General features: G+C 39.1%; 1 protein-coding gene across 3 annotated transcripts in view; it reads right to left on the minus strand.

Moving 5' to 3' along the window:
• Nucleotides 1-24,545, minus strand: part of LOC140492132 (complexin-2) — a 328,358-nt gene that overhangs the window by 16,268 nt on the left and 287,545 nt on the right. For all 3 annotated transcript variants that reach the window (XM_072590924.1, XM_072590923.1, XM_072590922.1), the window contains one exon: nucleotides 4,581-4,756. In XM_072590924.1, coding sequence (XP_072447025.1) covers nucleotides 4,581-4,756 — 176 coding nt within the window. The remainder of the gene's footprint in view (nucleotides 1-4,580; nucleotides 4,757-24,545) is intronic.

A 24,545-nucleotide genomic window follows, 5' to 3' on the forward strand; every position in this document is an offset into this window, starting at 1 on the left:
TTAAGTATTGTTTGAGGGGAAGTTTTTTTTAACTTTAAACCTGGCAGGTTGACTTTGACTGGCCAAAGCACTGCCAGAAAATAGCTGTCACAGTCCTCCTAACCGAAGGAAAAGAAAAGAAATCACAACAAAAACAGTGTGGAATGGATGCAAGGTTAAGGAACAGACTGAAAGTACAATTCGGGGTTGTCTGTAAAGGTGATAATGTATAAGGAAAACATGAGCAGAAATAACTGTCACTGTGAGTTAAGTTACTGGGTAATTCAATCGTTATCGAGATTGTTTTCACATATCCAAGGAGTCTGACCTCTGTTTTAACTGTCTGCCCAGGATGATTCAAATTTCTTTTTGTCTAATGAATGTGAGTGTCACCGGCTAGACCAATAATTATTACCCATTTTTAATTGCTCTTGAGAAAGTGATGGTCAACTGTCTTCTTGAGCTGCTGCAATCCTTGGAGAATAAGAATACCCACAGCTCTCTTTAGAAAGGAGTTCCAGAAGTATGACTCAGTTATAATGAAGGAATGCTGATATAATTTCAAGTCAGGATGTGTGTGACTTGGAGGCATACTTCCAAGCAGCTTACACTCATCTGCTGTCCTTCTCTTTCTAAGTGGTAGAAGTCACGGGTTTGGAAGACACTGTTAAAAAAGCTTGGCATAAAATTCTGTAGACGATACACACTTCTACCACTCTGTATCAATGATGAAGGCACTGAATGTTGAAAGTGGTAGATGTGGTATCATTCAAATGAGGTGTGTTGTCCTGGATGGTGTCAAGCTTCTGGACTGATCTTGGAACTGCACCCATCCAGGCAAGTCAAGCATATTCCATCACACTCCTAAACTATGTGTTGGAGATGGTAGACAGGCTTTGGAGAGAATCAGAAGGTGACTTATTTGCTGCAAAGGCCCCCTGACCAACTCTTATAGTCACAGTTTCTGGATGATGGCAAGCCTCATAAAAACCTAAGAAGGTAACTCTTCAACCTTGATGAGAGATTCTGAAAATCTTTGAAGTATGGGCTTTGAGTGTTGCCCGATAGAAAAGGGGATAGGCTGTCTTCCCGAGTTGAATGGGATGCACAATGAATAGAGAGAAACTCGCCCACTATCCTGCTGTTGAAGAAACAAGGGAGAGAATTGAGCACCTTAAAGATCAATGAGGCCATCTACGTGTGGAAACACGAGGTAGGTGAGATATTAAACAAATATTCCATGTTGGTATTTACTGTGGAGAAGGACATGTAAGCTAGGGAACTTGGGAAAATAAACAGTAATGTATTGAAATCAGTCTGCATGATGGAAGAGGAGGTTCTGGAGGTCTTAAAATGCATAAAGGTAGATAAATCCCCAGGATTTGATCAGGTGTATCCCAGGACATTCTGGGAAGATAAGGAAGAAATTGCAGGGCCACTAGCAGAGCTATATAAACATCTACAGTCAGGGATGAGGTGCCTGAAGACTGGAGGGATGCTAATGCTGTGCCTTTGTTTAAGAAAGGCTGCAAAGAAAAGTCTTGGAACTACAGACAGTATGTTTCACAGCAGTGGTAGGTAAGTTGTTGGAGGGGATTCTGAGAGACAGGATTACATGTATTTGGAGAGGCAAGAACTGATTAGGGATAGTCAGCATGGCTTTGTGCATAAGAAATTGTGTCTCACAAACTTGATTGCGTTTGTGCTTTTTGAGGATATAATCAAGAAATAGTTAAGGGCAGAACAGTAGAAATTGTCTAATTGGACTTTAGCAAGACCTTTGACAAGGTTCCACATGATAGACTGATTTTTAAGTTAGATCACATGACAGCTAGGCAACTGGATGCAAAATCGGCTTGACAGTAGGAGACAGAGGGTGGTGATAGAGGATGGTTTATCAAAGTGTAGGATGAATGAGGATGTTTGAGAATGGGGATATATGTTCAGTATTCATCTCTTGTTAGCTATTTAATTGTCCATCACTATTCATGACGGGAGGTAGCTGGAGTCAAAAGCTTAGATTTGATCTGTTAGTTGTGAGACTGCTTAGCCCTGTCTCTTACATGATGTTTCTGCTGTTTTAGCACAGATCTAGTCCTCTGTTGTCACCAGACTGACACCTTATTTTTAGATATCCCTGATGCTGCTCTTGGCATATTCCCTTGCACTCTTCATTGAAGCAGGATTCATTTCCCAGCTCAATTGTTATGTTAACACAAGGGATATGCTAGGCCATGAGGTTACAGATTGTAGATAAATATAATTCTGCTGCTGCTAATGGCCCACAGTGCTGTATGGATGTCCAGTTTGATTTGCTAGACTTCTTCAAAAGCTGTACCCATTAGTATGATGTTACCATAAATGCTTTGCATGGTGGTAATTTGATACTGTGCAAGACAGACACATTAGTGATAGGTAGATTGCTGAGAAAGGGATCAAGTAGATTTTTTTCCCTCATGTAGGTTGCTTCATCATAATCATACACATTTATAATAAGTGGGACTTAAAACTGGCTACCCTGACTCAGAGGCAGGGACACTATCACTGCACCACAAGAGTCCCATTGCTGTTTAGAATCAACCTGTTCAGAAATGTTATCAACACCTCTGGAGCAGATGGGATGTAAACCCAGGTCTTTTGGCTCAAAGGCAGAGAAAATATAAGAGCCATTGTGACTTGAAATACTCATTTCACCAATGCAAAATGTAGGAACTTAGCACTTCATTAAATTATGAGCAAAGCTATTAGTGCACTGATTGATTCTAATGCAGATGCCTGCTTAGAGTTCAGCTCAATATTATTGATTTGAAACTGTCTCCTCCACAACATTTAAAGGGCATATCTTTTATTGCTTGTTTTTAATATATAACAGGTACCTTAACCCAGAAAGCCCACAAACACTGTTAACTTGGAAATTAATCACCTGAGGTTAATTTTTCTAAAACATTATCATTCACTAAGCACATCCAAATACTCAGAAATTTCACAGAAGTGGCATTGGTCAAGCTCTCTCCGCAACAAATTTGAGTGAAATTCGTGTTATTTAAATTAGTATTTGTTGTATTACTATAAACTGAGATGAGGGAGAATTTCTTCAGCCAAAAGATGGTTAATCTAGGGAATTCATTCCTGTAGAGGGCTGTGGAAGCCAAGCCATGGAGTGAATTTAAAACAGAGGTAGGTAGGTCCTTGATCAAGGGTTACGGGGAGAAGGGAGGAGAATGGGGTTGAGAAATATATCAGCCATGATCGAATGGTGGAGCAGATTCAATGGGCTAAATGGTCTAATTCTGCTCCTATGTCTTGCAGTCTTAATAGATGACATTACAACATATTAAATTAGCTTTTTGGGGAGGCGATGGCCTAGTGGTATTATCACAGGACTGTTAATCCAGGGACCAAGGCCATGTTCTGGAGGCCTGGGTTCAAATCCTGTCATGGCAGATGGTGGAATTTGAATTCAACAAAAGTCTGGAATTAAGAGTCTTGTGATGACCATGAATCCATTGTCGATTGTTGGAAAAATCCATCTGCTTCACTAATGTCTTTCAGGGAAGGAAACTGCCAGCTGTATGTGGTCTGGCCTACATGTGATATTAGACCTACAACAATGAGGCTGACTCTTAACTGCCCTCTGGGCAATTAGGGATGGAAAATAAATGCTGGCCGAGCCAGCGATGTCCTCATCCTTTGAATGAATGAATTTCGTACTATCCTTTCTTTCAAACAAGGTAAGAGATGTCAAGGCTATGTGACGTAAAATAAATACCAAGTTATGAAGAGATTGATTAGGTGTCATTTGGGTATAGTTGCTTCTTTTTGTCAATAGGTTCTTGCATATGATTTCTGACCATGGGATGCTGCTTCCTTATTCATATGTTAGACTGCTCCACTCTTTTTGAAATGACAATCTACACTATGCTCATATCTACGTTTCAAAAAAGGAGTGGTACTATCTATTTTGGGTGTGTTTGTTGAATGGAGTAGTCTATTAGAATGGTCTAAAAAAGGTGGCACAAATGAAAATTTCACTGTTAATTTATTGAAAACAAACTGGGTAAAACACGAGTGGCAATGAAGTAATGTATTACAAACAGCTGAATCAGTAAAATAGTGTGAATAAATTGATGTAGAATGGCAGCTAATTTACAGAATTGAAAAGTGGGAATCTTGATAAGAAGAACTGAACTTTGTTGAATTGCTGTACAAGTACGAGTGGTGAGTTTGTTAACATGAAAATCTAATAATTTTGATATATTTTCCCTGATATCAATTTACTGATCTTTGTCATACGCTAGTTGTGTGCTATCACTCAGTTAAAAGGCAGTTTAAAAAACTTAACATGCACCACGTGATTAAGGCACCATATTATATGCCAAACTAGGGAACAATGGTATTTGTGAGACCAGAAGCCTGAGGATGACTTTATTGCAGTGTTTTACTTGGCAATGATTTTGCTGGAAATTATTTATTGACTTTTTAAGTTTTGTTCCTTTCATTCTTCTGTTAAGGATCTTACTTTTCATTAACATATTTATTACAAAATTAATTGGTAACAGTTTATCCATTAATTGTTGCAAAAAAAAATTAACATTGCTTACCTTATCTCGTATTTGTTGCCGCACTTTTTCTCGCTCAGCTTCCATTCTAATATGCTTTTGCTTACGCTCTTCTTCCTGCTGACGAAGGGCCTCTTGTCTCTCTTCTTCCTTCTTCTGTGCATCAGGGTCTTTTTCTTCATCACCTCCCAACATTTTGCCCATATCTTTGGTGGCCCCTGTATGAAATAATAACATATAACAGAGCCATGAAAATCAAAGGCATTGATCAAAGATATTGATTCTTCAAATGATATTAGTTCTAGTTTGGTGAAGTAGACAAAACTGGGGTCATGTGGAGGTGGGCCATGGCAGGTTTTGCAACGGGAACTCTTTAGTTTGAACAGGTTTTGACTACATATATAAAAAAAGTTCCAAACAGTTATGGCACACATTTCTGGTGATGCTCATCAATCATGACAGCTTCTGCATCCACTGAAACATTTGAAGCAGTGCATTCAAATATTGACCTTTGCCACACAGGTTTTTTGCTTAAGCCATGGCACATGTTTCTTTTATCATAGAATCTCAAAGCACAGAAGCACATGTAAAATACATGCATTGGCTCTTTGCAAGAACTGTCCTATTCATCCCAACAACCCCTACTCCTTCTCAATAATCCTGCAGTCATTTTAGTTTTTAGAATGTTTCCACAGCCTTTCTCAAACTTAACATTACATTTCAAATAGTGCAATTCAGTACCTAAGAATTATTCTCATCATCTTTCTGTTGAGTGGAGACTGCAACTGAGGTATACAAACAAAATACTGAAGAAACTAGGCTGGAAGGATATAAGTTTTCAAATGGTTGGATCATGTTCTGCATTCATCATTACGCTTCAGTAAGCTAGGCATTTATTTCTAATAAAAATTGTTTGAAGCAATTCTTCTGCTGAAAACTCACTGACTAAAATTATTTTAATGGTTACATAAAAATCCATAGTTAAGCCACATGAAAAGAACACAGCTCCTTTTAGTTGACAGCTATTAATATTTAATAAATTACATATAAATTGGGAAGAAAAATATCTAAATTACAGTGCTTAACCTCTAAACATTTATGTTCTCTAGCATTGCCAACCATAAGTTCCAATAAAATGCCAGAATGATTTATTTTACCGTGACTACAGTATTATGCACATTCCCCAAAACAAATAACACATGTAGATTTAATCAGGATTAGCTGCCAGTGAAAAGTCTGTTGCTGTTATTGTGTTGGTAAGAGCTGGCACTGAGACACTGAAGTGATATTTAAACTGTGCCATTTCTCTTAGATCCACTGTATTTGTTTCGAGCTGCCCACAGATCTTGGAGGACACGGTTAATGCTCCAGTACCTGAAGTTGCTGTATCATTTCAGAGTGATCTAATTTTATAACTTTCTTCCATTTATGTATGGCTGGTGCAACTAGCCTCCCTGTAAATTGGTTTTACTGTGGGTCTCACTATTTTGTATTCTATAGACTGGCTGCATATGTATGTGTGAATTGCTGTCCTGGGATATTGTGATTCCTGGTCCTGAGGAAGGCTAAGACTGACAGCAATTGGAAATAGCCAGTAAAAAACAACAGGTTGTCACTCTCAAAATAAAGTCTGAAATCCTCATTTCCGGCTCCACAGTGTGAGCAAAACCTATGTGTTGGTAGCTGGCAGCTCAAAAATGGCAGAAATTTCTGTTTGTGCAGTCTGGTGATCTTCCGTTTATCAGATGAAACCACAGTGCTCAGTGTGCAATGCCCACTTCCCTTGGCAGTGTTCCTAGTCACCAGGATGAATTTGACTTGGGGCCTGAGAAGATTTAATTTTCTGCCCATTCATAATCAATTAGTGGAAAATATAGTCCTCAGAAGCTGTTGGTCATAAAAATAACTGATGTTTATTTGAATTGTGTCCACTTCAGTCAATTAATCCTGGATGGGAGAATTCTGTACTTCTTTTGCAAGTTTATGAAACATTTGGGGGTAAAAAATGAGTAAAAATACCTTTTTTCAGGCACAAGAGTCATGATTTATGACCTGCCTGCAGCAGTTCTGCTGAAAAGAGCATTAAGCATTAACCCGTGTTATGACACCACATGGACTTGGGTAGGGAAAAGCATAATATCTCTGGATGTTGAAGGAGACTGGTTTCCTCATTGTCTAAGTAACACATCTATCATATCAATGTATCTTGTACCTTATCGCTATCTTGCAATAAATGACATCTTGTTTACACAGCAGCCTGTTCTCAAAGGACTGTCTAATGGTTTTCATCTACCACACTAATGTAGAAATGTAGAGAATAGGATCATCTGGCTAATCATCCAACACATTTCCTAATTCCTACTTTCTCCCCATGCCTTTTGATCTCTTGGACCTTAAGAGCCACATCTAACAGCTTCTTGAAACATTCAGCCATTTTTTTGTGGCAGAGAATTCCATTGACTCACCACTTTCTGGTTGCAGAAATTTCACTTTATCCCAGTCTGAAAATAGCTTAGAGCATTACCCCGGTTCTGGATTCCCCAGTCATTGGGAACATTTTTCTTATGTTTACCCTGTCAAGTCCTGTTAGACTTTTATGGGTTTCTGTGGGATACCCCACCCCCACTCTTATAAACTCCAGTGAACATAGTCCTCACTTGTCCAGTCTTTCTTCATCAGTTCTGCCATCTCAGGAATCAGTCTGGTCAATCTTTGCTGCACTGCCTCCATAGCCATAACAAACCAAAACAGCACATGATACTCCAGGTGTGTGGTCTCACAAGGTCTATAAAATTGCAGCAAGACATTTCTGCTCCTTGTACTCAAATCTGCACGCTATGAAGGCCAAGATGCCATTTAATTTACTCGATAAAGCAGGCCCTGTAATTTAAAACCACTGCATACCAAGAGTATGCTAATAAAAACAACACGTTGAGCAGTGACGCAGACTGGAATTTTAATTTAGTTGCACCACACAACAGGATGGACAACAAAGTGAATTCCAGAAAACTCAGGAACATTCTCTAGCCACAGCTTTGACAGAATGACTTGTGCAGACAGTTAGCAACTGTAAGAGATGAACATTTGAGAACATTATTGTGCAAAGAAGATTCGACTTTGAAGAAAACCATTTGCATTGTACATCAGTAGAAATCAGGAGGATCTACAGAGAAATCCTCAGAGGATAACAACAACGTTTATCAGAGGAGAGCAACAGAATCCATTCAGTTTGTACGACACATTTGAGAAATCAATAAGAGTGTCAACCAGATGGCAGATAGTAAGATCAATGTTGGTGTTGCAGAACAAGGAAACCTCACAGGCACGAAGAAAGCACATTTGATTGAAAAGTTTATTAAAATAATTGCTATATTGTAAAATAACAGGTAACTTACAGAAGATGTATGAAATGATAGAATTTCTAGAGTGTGGAAAGAGGCCATTAGGCCCACCAAGCCTGTATTGACCCTCCAAAGATTATCCCATCCAAACCAAGCCCCCCTATCCTATTCACATAACCCTGCATTTACCACAGCTGGTCTGCAAGTCACTGGACATGCCAACCTGGCCAATCCACCTAACCTGTATATCTGGACTGTGGGAGGAAACTGGAGCATTCAGCAGAAACCCATGCAGATTAGGGGAGAATGTGCAAATTCTACACAGACCATCACCCAAGGCTGGAATTGAATCCAGGTCCCTGGTGCTTTGAGGCAGCAGGTGCTGATCACTAAGCTCTTGAAGTAGAACGGTGTCACACAGCAGCATCAGGTCAAATAGCTACTCACTGAGAGATGATGATGAGATAGAAAAATCTATAGTAGAAGAGAAATATATTCCTACAGCAAATTGGTGATCCAAGCCAAACCATTTGGTAAGAATTCAGTTATATGAATGGACATCTCATTAATTTTTAAGTTTTGATATAGATGTAAGTATCACTATGTCAGCAGATCATAAATCATAGGTGAAAAAACAAAGGTTACAGTGTACAAAAGTGCAACTGATGCTCACTTTGGGTTTTGCCAGGGCCACTCAGCTCCTGACCTCATTATAGCCTTAGTTCAAACATTTGGAAAAGATCTGGATTCCAGCAGTGAGGTGACAGTGACTGCTCTTGATATCTGCAAAGAAAGGAATATCTATCTCAAAACAGCAGCTATCTATCTCATGGAATACAGGGAGAACTAGCCATTTGAATGCAGAACTGGCTCAAAGGTAGAAGACAGAGGGTGGTGGTGGAGGGTTGTTTTTCAGACTGGAGGCCTGTGACCAGTGGAGTGCTGCAAGGATTGGTGCTGGGTCCTTTGGATGCGAGCATAAGAGGTACACCAAAATTGGAGGTGTAGTAGACAGCGAAGAGGGTTACCTCAGATTACAACAGGATCTGGACCAGATGGGCCAGTGGGCTGAGAAGTGGCAGATGGAGTTTAATTCAGAAAAATGCAATGTGCTGCATTTTGGGAAAGCAAATTTTAGCAGGACTTATACAGTTAATGGTAAGGTCCTAGGGAGTGTTGCTGAACAAAGAGACCTTGGAGTGCAGGTTCATAGCTCCTTGAAAGTGGAGTCACAGGTAGATAGGATAGTGAAGAAGATGTTTGGTATGTTTTCCTTTATTGGTCAGAGTATTGACTACAGGAGTTGGGAGGACATTGGTTAGGCCACTGTTGGAATATTGCGTGCAATTCTGATCTCCTCCCTTTTGGAAATATGTTGTGAAACTTGAAAGAGTTCAGAAAAGATTTACAAGGATGTTGCCAGGGTTGGAGGATTTGAGCTATAGGGAGAGGCTAAACAGGCTGGGGCTGTTTTCCCTGCAGCGTCGGAGGCTGAGGGTTAACCTTATAGAGGTTTATAAAATTACGAGGGGAATGGATAGGATAAATAGACAAAGTCTTTTCCCTGGGGTCAGGGAGTCCAGAACTAGAGGGCATAGGTTTAGGGTGAGAGGGAAAAGATATAAAAGAGTCCTAAGGGGCAACGTTTTCATGCAGAGGATGGCATGTGTATGGAATGAGCTGCCAGAGGATGTGTTGGAGGCTGGTACAATTGCAGCATTTAAGAGGCATTTGGATGGGTATATGAATAGGAAGGGTTTGGAGGGATATGGGCCAGGTGCTGGCAGGTGGGACTAGATTGGGTTGGGATATCTGGTCGGCATGGATGGGTTGGACCGAAGGGTCTGTTTCCATGCTGTACATCTCTATGACTATACTCTATGACTCTATCTTCCATGAAGAACTAATTTCAGCAGGTAAGCATTCCTTAACTCAGGAGATTAAGGGTCCTCCCGTTAATGTCATTGACCAATTCCTGCTTCAGACGGAATGACATCCTCCGCAAAGGCCATCCAAGATATGAAAGGGCATCCTGTTTAAACAGACTTAGAGACCACATATGGCTAATAAGTAAAACATGGTCAAAAGACCTCAGAACAAAGTCCGACCAATTTTACAAACTAGAAGATAATGCTTTCTGACAGGATAGTTGAAACCGTCAGATTGCCTGAATTTGTGAAGACAGAGACTGATTGGAAATGGGGAGTGGTAAATGTAATTATATACATGATATATATCAATGTGAAGGACAGCAAGAAGAAACATAGGTGGGGTGGTATGCAGTTTAAGGTTTTTAGTTCTGAGAGGGTTAGCTCTGAAGATGCATTATTCTCCATAACAATATTTATCATATCAATAAAAGAACCAAGAAGATAGCTCTATCTTTTTTCAGAGTCCAGAGCTGTTCTCTCTATCCAAGTCCTTATGGCATCATCAAAATGGGTAGTGGAACGCAATAAGTACTGCCCATTTTGTTGATGTCATAAGAACTTGGGTACAGAGAACAGTTCTGGACTCTGAAAAAAGGTAGACCTATCATCGCGATTCCCTCATTGATATAATATATATTGTTATGGAAAAATAATGTAACTTGTTCATAGTTTCTTCGGTGCAAATTGTTTGTTTAAGACAAGAAACTAGACGAAAGGGAAGACCTACAGGTGCTGGAGATCAAAGTCGAAGAATGTAGTGCCTCCCCCCCACCTTATTCCAGATCCAAACTTCCAACTCGGCATTGCTTTCTTGAACTGTCCTACATGTCCATCTCCTTCCCACCTATTCACTCCATCTTCCTCTCTAACCTATCACCTTCACCCCCACCTTCATTTACCTATCGCATTCCCAGCTACCTTTCCCTCAGCCCCACCCCCATCTCATTTATCTCTTAGCCCCCTTAAGCCACAAGCCTTACTCCTGATGAAGGGCTTACGCCTGAAACATTGATCCTCCTGCTCCTCAGATGTTGCCTGACTGGCTGTGCATTTCTAGCACCACACTCTTTGACTAAGACAAGAAACCTATTGTTAGACCATCATGGTTTTCCTCTACCATATTAGAAATAATAATGGGTCCTCTAAATCCTGATTGTAATGGAGGAAAGGCAACAAGTCTACCTTATGGTGACCAAGGTTTCAGCAACACAATATGATGAGCAGTGGTGTGAATTCATCATTTAATGAACATTATGTCTGATTTTATTTTACCCCAGCGCTCTCATTGCTTGTCTTTCTGCCTCCAGGATCCATAATCTATATCATCTGGAATATTCAAATCGTGCTTGTCTGTAAACCATCATTTCAGGTCGTATTAAGATCCATTGGTTCCCAGTGTCCCAAAGAATCACTTTCAAATTCTCATCTTTAACTTAGAATTGTTTCATCTTTATCTTGTTGCCTGTATTAATTACTGAGATCTCCTCCCATCATCTGTTATAGTTTGTACTGCACAGGCCCACTGTGCTGTATACTTACTGTAGGGCTAACAATTTTAATTTTGCTTTCCATTTGGAGTTTTGAATTTTTAATCATCAGTTTTAAAAAAATGGAAAAGCTATTTTTGTGATGATATTCACTAATAGCCAATTAGTTGTATGAGCATAAATTATATAAGAAGTGTCGCAATAGGAGAAGAATAAAAATACAATCCATTGTAACTTTATACAGATTTCCAATGCATTTTCTCTTAGCTTAGTTTGTCCTCAGCACACATTTAAAGATGAAATCACCGTAGAGCTGCTGTCTCATTAGAGACAGAGGACTGGTTGTGGTTTAACTTGGGTTAGCCTCAGGTGAGGGGAGAGGGTGAGAAGGAGGAGTCCTTTGTGGTAACCTCAGCCAGTGCATAAATTAAGCCCATGTTGTTGGTGTTATTCTGTATCGCAAACCAGCCGTCCACCAACTAAGTGAACCAGCCCCCACTCAGCATGTATTTATACGCTGTTTTTACAGTGGTGGTGTGGACTGGTCAAGCATAAAGTAATCTAAATAAGATGATCCACTGGTGTTCTCTGTGGCATTGATGAAGAAGCAGTCTTTACTGATGTCAGGAGCAGCATTTTTTTTCTGACATGGATAGGATCAGCATGAATGTCAATTAATGTTGGTATTCAACCTGGGTTTCCTAATCGAGTAATATTCCAGTATAAAAAGCTGTAAATCATTTTAATTTTTCATTTCCCTCAATACAGAAAGACTTTCATATTTTGCATTTGAATTCTATAACTGCTTTTGACATTGGCATTTCTATCACTGCAAATTATGACTTGGTTCACCACAGCATGAAAACAACATTCATCAGAACACAGTCAAATGAACCACCATATTTGAAAAAACACAAAATACAAATATCTCTCAACTTATTCTAATACCCTCATCTTAATTGTTTCAGGACTGCTCTGGAAAGCAGCATAAGATAATTATATGGTAGCAAGTTATTTTATCAATATCAACTGATCAATGGTTATATAATGTTGAATGAAAATATAGAGCTGAATCTTATGTTTCTTTGGCAAGTCTGAGTTGCATGGAGCTATTTAAAGGGATTTCCATTGTGAGGCCAAGAGAGATTTTTTGCAGTCTCTTGCCAAACTCACTTCATTAACTGCCTACCATGTACATCTATAAGAACTTCCAGCTGTGCCACCAATTTTCATCTCATTCAACTCTTCACTTTCTCTCATTACTGAGAGAAGACAGCCCATAACAGGGCCGAGATAATTTGTATGGGTGGAGAGATGCTTGTCATTAGGCTCCTCAGCCCATATGAGGACAGAATCCTAACCCTTGCAGGAGAAGACTGAGACCGCTCCTGAAGGGACATTGAGTTATCCATATCCTGCCAACTGAGTGAGGGCCACTCTTCATTCCATTGCAGCCCTCAAACTAACCCTGCTGTCCATGTCATTCATTGTACACCACTTCTACCCAATGGCCCTGATGACATCTATTTTCTATGTAAAGTACTGCACATGGTGTGGGTGGGAGAAATATGTAGCACACTTCTTGGTTTTGTGTACTGTGTGCATGTCCCCTTGACTGAATACTGATGACTAGGAATACATGCTGCCCAGTTGTGCAAATGTGTTAATTGGCATGGCACTGCAAGCCAAGGGTGCAGCAAGCAGGCAGATTGATGCTAAATTAGTGAATACAAATACAGCAAGCGAGCAGCCCTGAGACACAGCCTGTTCCAATTGTAAAACACACAAAGTATGCTTGTAGCAGCCTCTTAATGCTAATTGCCAGTATACCTTGCAATGCTAGGGTGTGCTTCCAGAGTGACAGCCTCCCGCCCTACCCCAGTGAATCAAAGAGGTGTAAAGATGACCATAAGGGGTTGGCAAATGTCATATACCAATACCTGTGAATGACAGACACATGTGGCTGGTGTCTGCATATCATGCTCTGGGATGGTTTTTACATGTATGAAACATGGAAGCCCCTCAGAACAAACAGTGTCCTAAATGCGTCAGGTACCTGTTCTGGTTTCCAAATGGAGTTTTCTGTATGTTCAGCTTGTTTGGTGGATTTGGTAAAATAGGAAATGGAATATTAATAAGGCGAGTTTGTCCATTAAAAAGGCATTAAACAAGCAATCATACCCCTTAATTTGCAACATGCTGCTGTCTAGTAAGAAAGTATAAGAGATGAAACAAGATGCTCTTGACATTGAGATGGGTCTTACTGACCATCTCATCCACAAATCTCACTTTAGCCCACACTAATTAGACCCCGATAAGAATCCACCCATAGTAGCTGCCAGCTTGGAGAGGATTGGAAGTGTAGAGGGAATGCTGATTAAGTGCAGATGGAGTACAATGCGGGAAAGTGTGAAGTCATGCACATTGGTTGAAACAATAGAGGCATGGACTATTTTCTAAATGTGGAAAAAATTTAGAAGTTTGAAGTGCAAAGAGACTTGGGAGTTCTACTCCAGGATTCTCTTGCAGGTTGAGTCAGTAGTTAGGTAGGCAAATGCAGTGATGACATTTATTTTGAGAGGACGTGAAGCATATAAGCAGGGTTGTACTTCTGAGGCTCTATAAGGCTCTGGTCAGACAACATTTGGAGTATTGTGTACAGTTTTGGGCCCCATATCTCAGGAAGGATTTACTGGCCTTGGACCGTGTTCAGAGGAGGTATACAAGAATGGTCCCAGGAATGAAAAGCTTAACATATGAGGAACATTTGAAGACTCTGGAGTTATACTCAGAGGTTAGAAGGATGAGGGGGGGGGGGGGGGGGATCCAATTGAAACATACAGAATACTGAATGTCATGGACAGAGTGGATGCTGGGAAGATGTTTCCATTGGTAGGAGAGACTAGGACCCCAAAGCATTGTCTTAGAGTAAAGGAGAAACCTTTTAGAGTGGAGATAAGGAGAAACTGCTTCAGCCAGAGAGTGGTGAATCTATGGAATTCATTGCCTCAGAAGCTGTGGAGGCTTGGTCATTGAGTATATTTAAGACAGAGATAGAAAGGTTCTTGAGTATCAAGAAGATCAAGGGTTACAGGGAGAAAGGGGTTGAGAAAAGTTTCAGCCATGATTGAATGGCAGAACAGACTCGATGGACTGAATGGCCTAATTTCTGTTCTTATGTCTTATGGTCTTATTTTCTAGTAGCATAAAGGAGAGAGGAAATAATCAGATAAAAAGTGGTTCATGTGAATGTGAATTTAGTCTATTTAATGGAGCAATAGATGTAGAGTTGTAATCAGTATGACATTTTCTTAGCAGTACAAGTAAAAAAAAACTCTTTTATAAGACTAATGTGTTTTATTTGTTAGACACAGGATAAGAAATCACATGGAAGGCAAATCTAGAAACCATCTATGTAAGACTATCAAGAAGTCAAAAAGAGGATTATTTTGCATAGAAAGTGGTAAAAATGTGAAACCTGCTACAAGAATAAATAGTTCAGGCATATGACACAAATAAATTTGAGAGGAATCCAGATAAACATGCGAAGAAGGACAGGATTGAACGTTAAGTGGACAGATTTGGATAAGGAATGTTGTGCTGTGGTTCCAATGCAGTATCAACATTAGCATGAAGTGATATGGCCAAATGGTCTGTTTCTGTTCTTTATGTTCTTTATAATTCTATGGGGTGATGTAGTATCCTTAGACATATTATGTTAAGAGCATTAATGACGAGAGCTACTTTGTTTTTCGATTTGAAACTTGAAATATGTAAATACATTTATTTTACTTTCAGTTGCTATGTAATACAAAACAAATAGAGTTACCTTTAACAGTGTCAATTATGTTATAGCCATTTTTGATTCCTCTTATCTGTGACATAGCCTTCACTTCAAACTGATTTATTAACAGGTACTGAGCTTATCACAATATGCAGTATTTCTGAAAATTTAATTGGCTTTCTCTGAGCCCCAGAGCCAGTAACTGAACTGTGATGAACTTTTACATTTTTTTATTATTATGTATGACCTCTGTCAGTAATTTAGGCTCTGTGGTGTGGCAACATATAAAATTTTTCACAAACAAAAACTGAAATTGCTGGAAAAGCTCAGCAAGTCTGGCAGCATCATTGAGAGCTTTGCTTTGTTTTTATGCTGGAGGCTTAACCTTGTTCCATCCTGTCAGCTTGTTTGGGGTTCATTAGATGATCCCATCTTTTATTTATCGGCATGGCTGTCATGGATGAAGCCTCAGTGTGAAACAGTCTCTTCATAGAATAATTCAGCACAGAAACAGACCCTTCAGCCCAACTTGTCTGTGCCAATTGGATTTTCCTAAGCTAAAGTTGCCTGCTCTGGAGGGGAGGTCTTATGATGAAAGGCAGAGGCACTTGAGGCTGTTTTTGTTAAAGAGAAGAAGGTTGAGAAGTGACTTAATTGAGACATATAAGAGAATCAGAGGGTAGATAGGTTGGAAAGTTAGAGCCTTTTTCCTCAGATAGTGATGGCTAGCATAAGGGGACGTAGCTTTAAATTGAGGACTGAAAGACATAGGGCAGATGTCAGAGGTAGTTTCTTTACTCAGGGTAGACAGGGCATGGAATGCACTGCCTGCAACAGAAGGAGACTCGCAAACTTTAAGGGCATTTAAATGGTCATTAGATAGTCATATGGATGAAAATGGAATAGTGTAGGATAGATGGGCTTCAGATTGGCTCCACAGGTCGGCAAAACATTGAGGGCTAAAGGGCCTGCATTGTGCTGTAATGTTCTATGTTCTAAGAGAAATCAGAATTAATGTTTCGGGTCTGGCGACCCTTCCTCAGAACAGTTCTGAGGAATTGCTGAGCTTTTCCAGCAATTTCTGGTTTTGTTTCTGTTTTACAGTATCCACAATTCTTTTGGTTTTTATAAAAAAATTCCACTGTATTTTCATGTAAAAATACATATGACAATACATTTCTATTCTATTCAATGCATTGTCCTTCCCATGTAATAGAGCATTGACCTTCATTACAAATTACACTTTCATATTAGAAAACCTTAACTTCAACAAAATTAATTACTTTTAAATAAAATATACCATTTCACATCCATATGAATTTTGGAATCAGAGTTTCAAAAATCTTTCCTTTTATTATGATCTATGAAAAATTCTTAACAAGCATTTTGGCATGTTTTGGCATACAGTTTGGTAAATTGTTAGTTTTAAATCAATCAGTAATTCATAGAATTTGCACAGAGGAGCAATTAGGGGTTTTGGGCTCTGGCTAAACTAAGTATATAATTGAAATGTCGGAAGAAAATTGCTTGTAATATTCACATGCATAATATGGTTATGATCACTAGAACAGTTGAAAACCTAAGATGAGTTTTACATAAAGTGAATACTTCTTGTTTTATTAAATAAATAATCTGAAACTCTTAGGGGCTAAAAACATATTTCAATGATAGAAACTACCTTCCTGGACAGTGTGACCTTTGTTTGCTCAGTAACAAAATTTGCAGATTCATACTGAAAGGGCCAATGTGTATTTCCTCAACAGATTGAAAAGCAGTAATGGGCTCTCACAGTCTGTTGCAAAGCTCAGCATGGCCACTGAATCAGGGCCAATTTGCATCTACTTTTCTTGGCGAGAATTAGCAACAGTGCAATGAAAAGCACTTATCGCCCTATTCCTGCCGTCATTTACCTGCCTTGTTTTTGGAGCTGACTGAGAAGCAGGTGTGGTGTAATACTGGTCCAAAACAGGTGGTGAGATTATTTAACGTGTGCAATTTGAGGACTGAAAAAATTCAGTTGCAATTTTAGATTCCTACTAGGTATAGAGCACACCTCACAAACCCCTCCCAATGCAATTGTATGTAGAGCAATATAACTAACTGTCCATAGACAGATGAGTGTTTACCTGGTCATTTAAAACACATCCCTATGCCTTCCATCACTTGTCCCTCTCAAAATAGCCACTCAAGAGTTTGCATCAGCATTTTGGTTGGCTAACTGTCCATCCAAAGTTAAAATTTTCTAAAGCTCAGCTACGAAATTAAAATGAAGCCTGACTATTCAAAGTTTTTGTGAGTCCCACTAATGAGGTTGATTATAACTTACAGTCCTTGCTCACTCAAAATACAAATTACATGGTCATTCCAGTTGAGGATGTGGTTACTGATCAGGTTTTGACCTTTTATCATTGCTGTCAATTTAACTCCTTGACTGTCTTGCAGTCTTCTATTGTGCTTTTCAAAGTAATTGGATCAATACGCCCATACTTTGAATTCTACTCATAATGTTTCTTGGCATACCATTGATCCATGTTTCAATTGCCTCCATATTCAGAAAGATCCATGTATATGTGATCAGCATATTAAAATGCATGTCTTGAGGTGGCCAGTAGGGATGAGTACAATTTCAAGCATGAGGTCTGGAATCAATGAAACTTGAATGGCTCCATAACATCGAGTACATACTAATGTGTATGGTGTACAATTTAAATTATTTTTAATAGGAGGTTGGAAAGTTAGCAATGAGATGGATCAGGGAATAATAAATGGGTCCCAGTTATAATGCTATTTGAATTATTTGTGAAGAAGCAGTCATTTTTTCTTTCCAAAAGTTTTGACCTTCTGCAGAAATTGAACATGTAATAAGTTGGACTACAGCCACACCACAATGCCCCATGTACACATTCTCACTGATTTAAGTCAATTATTACCCTTAGGCTGCATGCCATGTTGTCACTGTTTACCTATTTGCCTCTATTCAGATATTCATAATCCATCCCCAAATCCATATTCTTGCAGTCACTTGAGGAAAACTTCTGTATCCACCCTTGACAACTGTAAAGTAAGTTAGACTTGGATGATTTTGATGTTCTAGGACATTTGCCTTTTTGTCATATATACATGGATCAATTATTATTCATGATAAACCTGAGTAATCTGAGTCAAAGAGGGTTAATGTATTGAAACAGGATGCACTTTTAGGATGGATTTATCAGATCTCTAGTAGCTCTTAAATTGTAGACATTAGTCTACATTTTCCTCCAATGTACTTTTGATTATAATGAATATTCCACTTGTGTGTTATAATGGAAGAGGGGACATGAAGATAATTGAAGCATTTGGTTGAACTGGGTGATTTAATTAATTCTCTAGTTCATAACACAAACTGAGGCATTTAATCATTTCCAACCACTCTTGTTTTCAGTTCTTTGCGAGTTAACTCCACGAAGACCAGTATCCCGTCACCAAATCACCTTTAATTTACAGCTGCATAATACTTGATACTGGCCCAACTAGAACAGAGTGAGCAGAACCTCTGACACTTTTGTTTATATCTGTTAGCCAGGACTTCTTGATTGGACTGCATTAACAGCCCCAATCAGGGAACTCATATTCTATGAGGTCCCTCTGGCTGACCTCATTCCAATCACTACACTTTGTTTTATGGTTATTTTCAAAATGGACCTCCATTTAGGTAGCCAGCTCACCTGCCTATGATCCAGTTTGGATCTAGACACTAATTTTGTGCTGCTATCGCTTCCTAAGTTCATCCACAGATCATCGGTTTTATGGGTAGGAAGTTGGCTGTTGCTATGCATGCTTATCTGCTGCTATTTAAGTGGGAGGTGGTAACATAATGGTAAAGTCACTAGACTAGTAAGTCAGACTGCCAGGTTAGTGTTCTGGGGACATGGGCTTGAATCCTCCCATCATGCAATGTTATCCTGCAATCATTGGCTGCTTCTTTGGAACTATTTAATATTAAGAAATAGGTTCTAGTTAGAAATTCTTCAGTTAATCACAGAGATAGATTTCAGTGTAATTATAGGTACGCAAAAATAGCCAAAGTATAACACAAGTATTAGGGGAAAACATTCAAACTTAAATGTGGAAGTTAATTAGTCTCGGGAAACTTTAACTCATTAGCTAGAGAGTACTAACAGTAGAAATGGCTGTAAAACTTTACATACGACTAATTTTATAATAGAAATCAATATTACAAATCTTATAGCAATTAGATAGAACCAATTGACTTTTGTTTTTTTTTAATACAAAGAATTGGGAGACTGGAAAAATACGAGTAACAGAATTTGATAGAGATAGCAAAGGAATCCAAGGGGTAACAGTATTCAAGCAGTCCTTAGAGATAAGCAAGTCTGTGATATGTCCGAAGGAGTGTAACCAGTAACTTTGGAATAAGAAATAACAGGATGCATAGAAAGATTCCAAGGCCTGGCAGTTACAATGAATTACAGAAAGTGAGGACCGCAGATGCTGGAGATCAGAGTCAAGAGTGTGGTGCTGGAAAAGCACAGCAGGTCAGGCAGCATCCAAGTAGTAGGAAAATTGACGATGATCCTCGGGTGCTGCCTGACCTGCTGTGCTTTTCCAGCACCACACTCTGAACTGGAAATTACAATGTCTGTTAAACACCATAAGATCTATGAATCTGTCCAGAGAAATCCCCAGCATTGATTAGGTGTTTCACAGGATTAGACATATAAAATAACGGCACGGTGGCACAGTGGTTAGCACTGCTGCCTCACAGCGCCAGAGATCCGGGTTCAATTCCCGCCTCAGGCGACTAACTGTGTGGAGTTTGCATGTTCTCGACGTGTCTGCGTGGGTTTCCTCTGGGTGCTCCGGTTTCCTCCCACAGTCCAAAGATGTGCAGGCCAGGTGAATTGGCCATGCTAAATTGCCCGTAGTGTTAGGTAAGGGGTAGATGTAGGGGTATGGGTGGGTTGCGCTTCGGCGGGGCGGTGTGGACTTGTTGGGCCGAAGGGCCTGTTTCCACACTGTAAGTAATCTAATCTAATCTAATCTAATCTAAAACAAGAAGGACACAGTGACCATGTTTTCTGTGATTATTGTAACACAAAATGTATAAAAAATGCTATATCTCACTGTGAAAATCAGAGTGTGTCACTGATCTCTCTTCCGATCGGAGCTCAAGATTATGGCAACATCACGGCCAGATTTGGAGGGGGGGGGGGGGGGGGGAGAGATTCTTTGCCTCTCTCCTTGCATGATCTGGTGATTGTTTGAATAAGAACAAAGACTCCATGTTCCTGAACCCTGTCTGCCTCCTTAGTCTTTGTTCCTGGTCAGGGGGTTTTGCTCCAACAAGAGCTATGTGAATGGCATGTACAAAGGGATGATCACAAAACAGGTGAAGAACAAAGAGGCAGACAGGCTCCTGCTATCTTCGTTGCCAATTTGCTTTCCGTTTTGGATGCTGGTGAAGACATTGTGTCCTCAAAGGGGTGTAGTCAGAACCAAGTTCTTAGCATCATGGACAGCTCAGCTGTGCTGGATTGGGGGAAAGAAGAAAGGAAGCTGTGATACACGATTCATTAGTTAGCGAAACAGACAGACATTTCTGTGGCATAGACATGACTCCAGAATGGTATGTTCCCTCCTAGTTCCAGGGCTGAGAAGGTCACTGAGTGACTAGAGGACATTCTTCATGGGGTGGGTGAACAGCCGGAGGCTGTGGCCCGTAAGGGTATCAGTGAAGGTAGCAGAAAAGTAGGAAAGGGAATGAAAACCTGAAGGCAGACTTCAAGAAACTAGGATGGAAAATGAAAAGAAATGCTTCACGGTTCACAATCGATATACATTCCTTCAAGCGGGAAACATTGAAAAAAGAAAGATGAACGAATTGCGGATAATAAAACAAGTTAAAGATGACATAAGAAAAGCAAGTGGTTTATAAGGATGTCCAAAAAACTAACCTTGAGAATTGGGAGCAATTTAGACCCTAGCAAAAGAGTACCAAGAGACAGTTAAAGAAAGGGTAAACAAAATACGAAGCGAAAAATATGACAGTGGACTATAAAAAGCGTTTTCAAATAGATAAAAAGGGGAAAAAAAGCTAGGACAAATATGGTCCCATTATAGGTGGGGACAGGAGAATTTATGGTGGAGAACAGAAAAATGACAGAGAAACTAAACAGTTACAAGTTGGAAATCCTTGATCCGGAATACTTGGGATCAACTAGTTTTCAGGCAAAGGACATATTTGCTTTTTCGAAAGTCTTAATCTTAAAGGTGTGTTCAGGCTTTTAGGTCTCATTTGGGGCATAATCTTAAGATAAACAGCTGGCCATTTAAATTTGAAGTGAGGTGGAATGTCTTTACTCAGAGAACAGTGAATCTTTGGAATGCTCTCAGAAGGCTGTGGAAGCTTAATGATCGAGCACTTTCAAAAGATAACCTCTAGACTTCTGGAGACAAGTGACATAAAGCAATTATGGAGATGGTGTTGGGAAAGTGGTATTGAGGTAGATGATTAGCCATGATCTGATTAAATGACAGGGTAGGCCCAATGGGTTGAATGGTCCACTTATGTTTTTATGTTCCTAAAGGGATGTGTTGTTTGGTATTGTACACCTGTCATTAAAAAGTACGGCCTACCTACCTGGTATCACAGCAGCATTGGAACCTATGTACCACATTATTTAGTTGTGTGGTAGGCAGAATGTCCTTTTAACTTGATAGCAGCCTCCCGTTAGTGGAGAACACTACTCATGTGTTTATTGTAATATAGCAATGTGATATGGCCATTTTCACCTGTAGCTCAAATTGACTAATGTCACTTGGTAGGCAAAGCATCTAGCTGGGTATGGCACACATATTCCACTGTTTATGGGAAAAAAAACAAAGTAATGGAGAAACTCAGCAGATTTGGCAGCATAAGTAGAAACAGAAACACAGTTAACATTTCAAGTCCAATATGACTTTTTTTAAGAACTGAAAGATTGGTAAAGTGATGGGAGGGAGCTGAGTGACTATCCAAGGCCACAAAATACACCTGCCCAGTGAAGTAGATATGATTGTACTTCTTTCAATCTAGTCTCTTATAATTGCTGCTCAAAATGCAGTCTGCTGCACATGAGCAAGACATAATGGAGACCAGATGACAGCTTTGCAGAATACCTTGGGTCCATCTGCAAGAATGACCCTGAACTTCGAGTCACTTGTCATTTCAGTGCACCATCTAGCTTTCATGTAAAATGTGTGCCCTAGACCTGCTGCAATGCTCCAATGACACCCAAAATAAGCTTGAGGAATAGTACCTTGTATTCAGTTTAGCCTTACAGCTAACTTTGTGTTCAACAACTTCAGACCATGAACACTTCCCTCCATTTTGATAATCCTTACTCCCTGTGTGTTTTGTTTTTATGGATTTGTTGTCATCAAAGCTGACATATTTCTGGCTGTTGAGACCCAGTATTCATTCATGTGGCTTCTCCACTACCATTAGCACTCCCTTTGCTTTTTTGTTCTGGGGCACTTTTCCTATCTGTTCCACTTGCTCTTCCTCCTACTTTATCAACAGCTTAAAAACTATCATAGTTTTCAGCCCCTCCATTCTGAAAAAGAGTCATGCTGAACTTAAAATAATAACTCCATTACTCTCTCCACAGATGTTGTCAAATCTAATGTGCTTAGCCAGTACTTTCTGTTTTATTTTAGTTCTCTGTGAACCAAGGTACTTTGCAATTATTCCACTGTTTATGACTAAAATCATGCCCAGAATAGAGAAAAAAAAATTCTGGCAATTAACACCTTCAAACTAAACTAAAGTACCCTTGTTTTTCAAATATGGGAGGGTTAATTAGAGTGCACAGGTCATGGACCGGGCTTGTGAGTCAAATGAGCATCATCATTGCTGAGTCTCTTCAGTACAAAAAACTCATATAATATTTTACAGATGATACTGTGCATGGAATGAAATAGATTCCAACCCAACAACCTCTTTATTTACAGGGCACTTAGACTGAACATCTTGTGATAGTATACTGTGTTTCCGCACCATTGTGATGTAAGGTGGCAAGAGCTGCAACTGGTCGGAGGTTGAATAACACTTTATATTGAATGTCAGACCATTAAAAGACCACTTCCTCTTTGCAGCAATGGCAGAATTATGCAAGCAGTTTGAACTAGCATTTTTTAAAATCTCCTAAGGTGAGCAAGTGGTCTCTTAAAATAAGTTCAAAGTTATTAATGATAAAACATGAGACAATTAAAACAGCAGTCTTTATTATAATGTTACTGGCTTAATTAGGATTTGGAAGCTTGTCTACATTGTCGACATGTCTACATCTACATATGGATAATCCCTGATTAAAGAATGCCATGCATGGAGTGATCATATTCTGAGACAATCATTCACAGAACTGTCAAAAGGGTTCTACTGCTGAATAGATGTTTCACAATATTGATTAGTATATTGTAGAACCTCTCAACCTGATAAATGCCCTATCACTGTATTTTTTAGAGAGCTCACCATGTGTATCAATTGAGATAATTGGAAATTCTCAGCCATTCTAATGGCTTCAGAATATTTATTTATTTATACTTCAATCCAGTGTATGTAATTGAAGTGTAGCACAAAGTGTAAAGTATTAACAATTCTTTGAATTCTTTGGGAATCTTCAGAAGGTCCACTGTAGCAGCCTGGTTTTTCTATTGCTCTATTATTATTTTATTTCATTGTTCCTGTTGTAATAAAGTTAAAGCAATATTTATGACCTAAATAACCTTAATAACACTCAAATTACTTTGTTCCTGGAGAAAGGCACACTGCCTGCAGCCAATTTTTGACAAATTAATAGATCTATTAAAACATTGTCACACCAAAAATTAAAGCAGTAATGTGTGTACGTCATGGGAATGTGAATGCTACACATCCATTCTGCCTAACTCTAGTCAAATGTCTAGCATCTTTTGTTATTAAGGATAGATCAGAGCTATATTCGAGTGAATGTCTGTTCTTTTTATAGATAAACAAAAAATGGCATGTCTATCTTCACAATGTAAAACCATAATCAGTGATGCCTTTAAAATGAGTAATGCAAAACATCACTGATCTAATGGAAACCATTTTTTCACCTTGCTTTGACTCTTTATCTTCACCACACACACGTTAGATGAAATAAATACAAAATGACATTGTGTAAAAGCTTAATTTAAATGGCCAAATATTCTTGGTGCACTGTTGAGCATAATAATGATGTTAAAGTTCTATCTGGAAGTACAATATTTCAAATATGTCTCCTTAGTGTACATGTTAAGTTATACTTTAAAAGAAATGAAGAAAAAATGACTTGCTATTATTTAGCATCTTTCATACTGTTGGTAATTTCCAAAGTCCTGACCAATCAGAAAATACTTTTGCAGTGTATTCACAATTGTAATTTAAATCTCTATAAACCATGGAGGTATGCAGAACAGAA

Source organism: Chiloscyllium punctatum, chromosome 20, assembly GCF_047496795.1.
Source record: "Chiloscyllium punctatum isolate Juve2018m chromosome 20, sChiPun1.3, whole genome shotgun sequence".
Taxonomy (NCBI): Eukaryota; Metazoa; Chordata; class Chondrichthyes; order Orectolobiformes; family Hemiscylliidae; genus Chiloscyllium; species Chiloscyllium punctatum.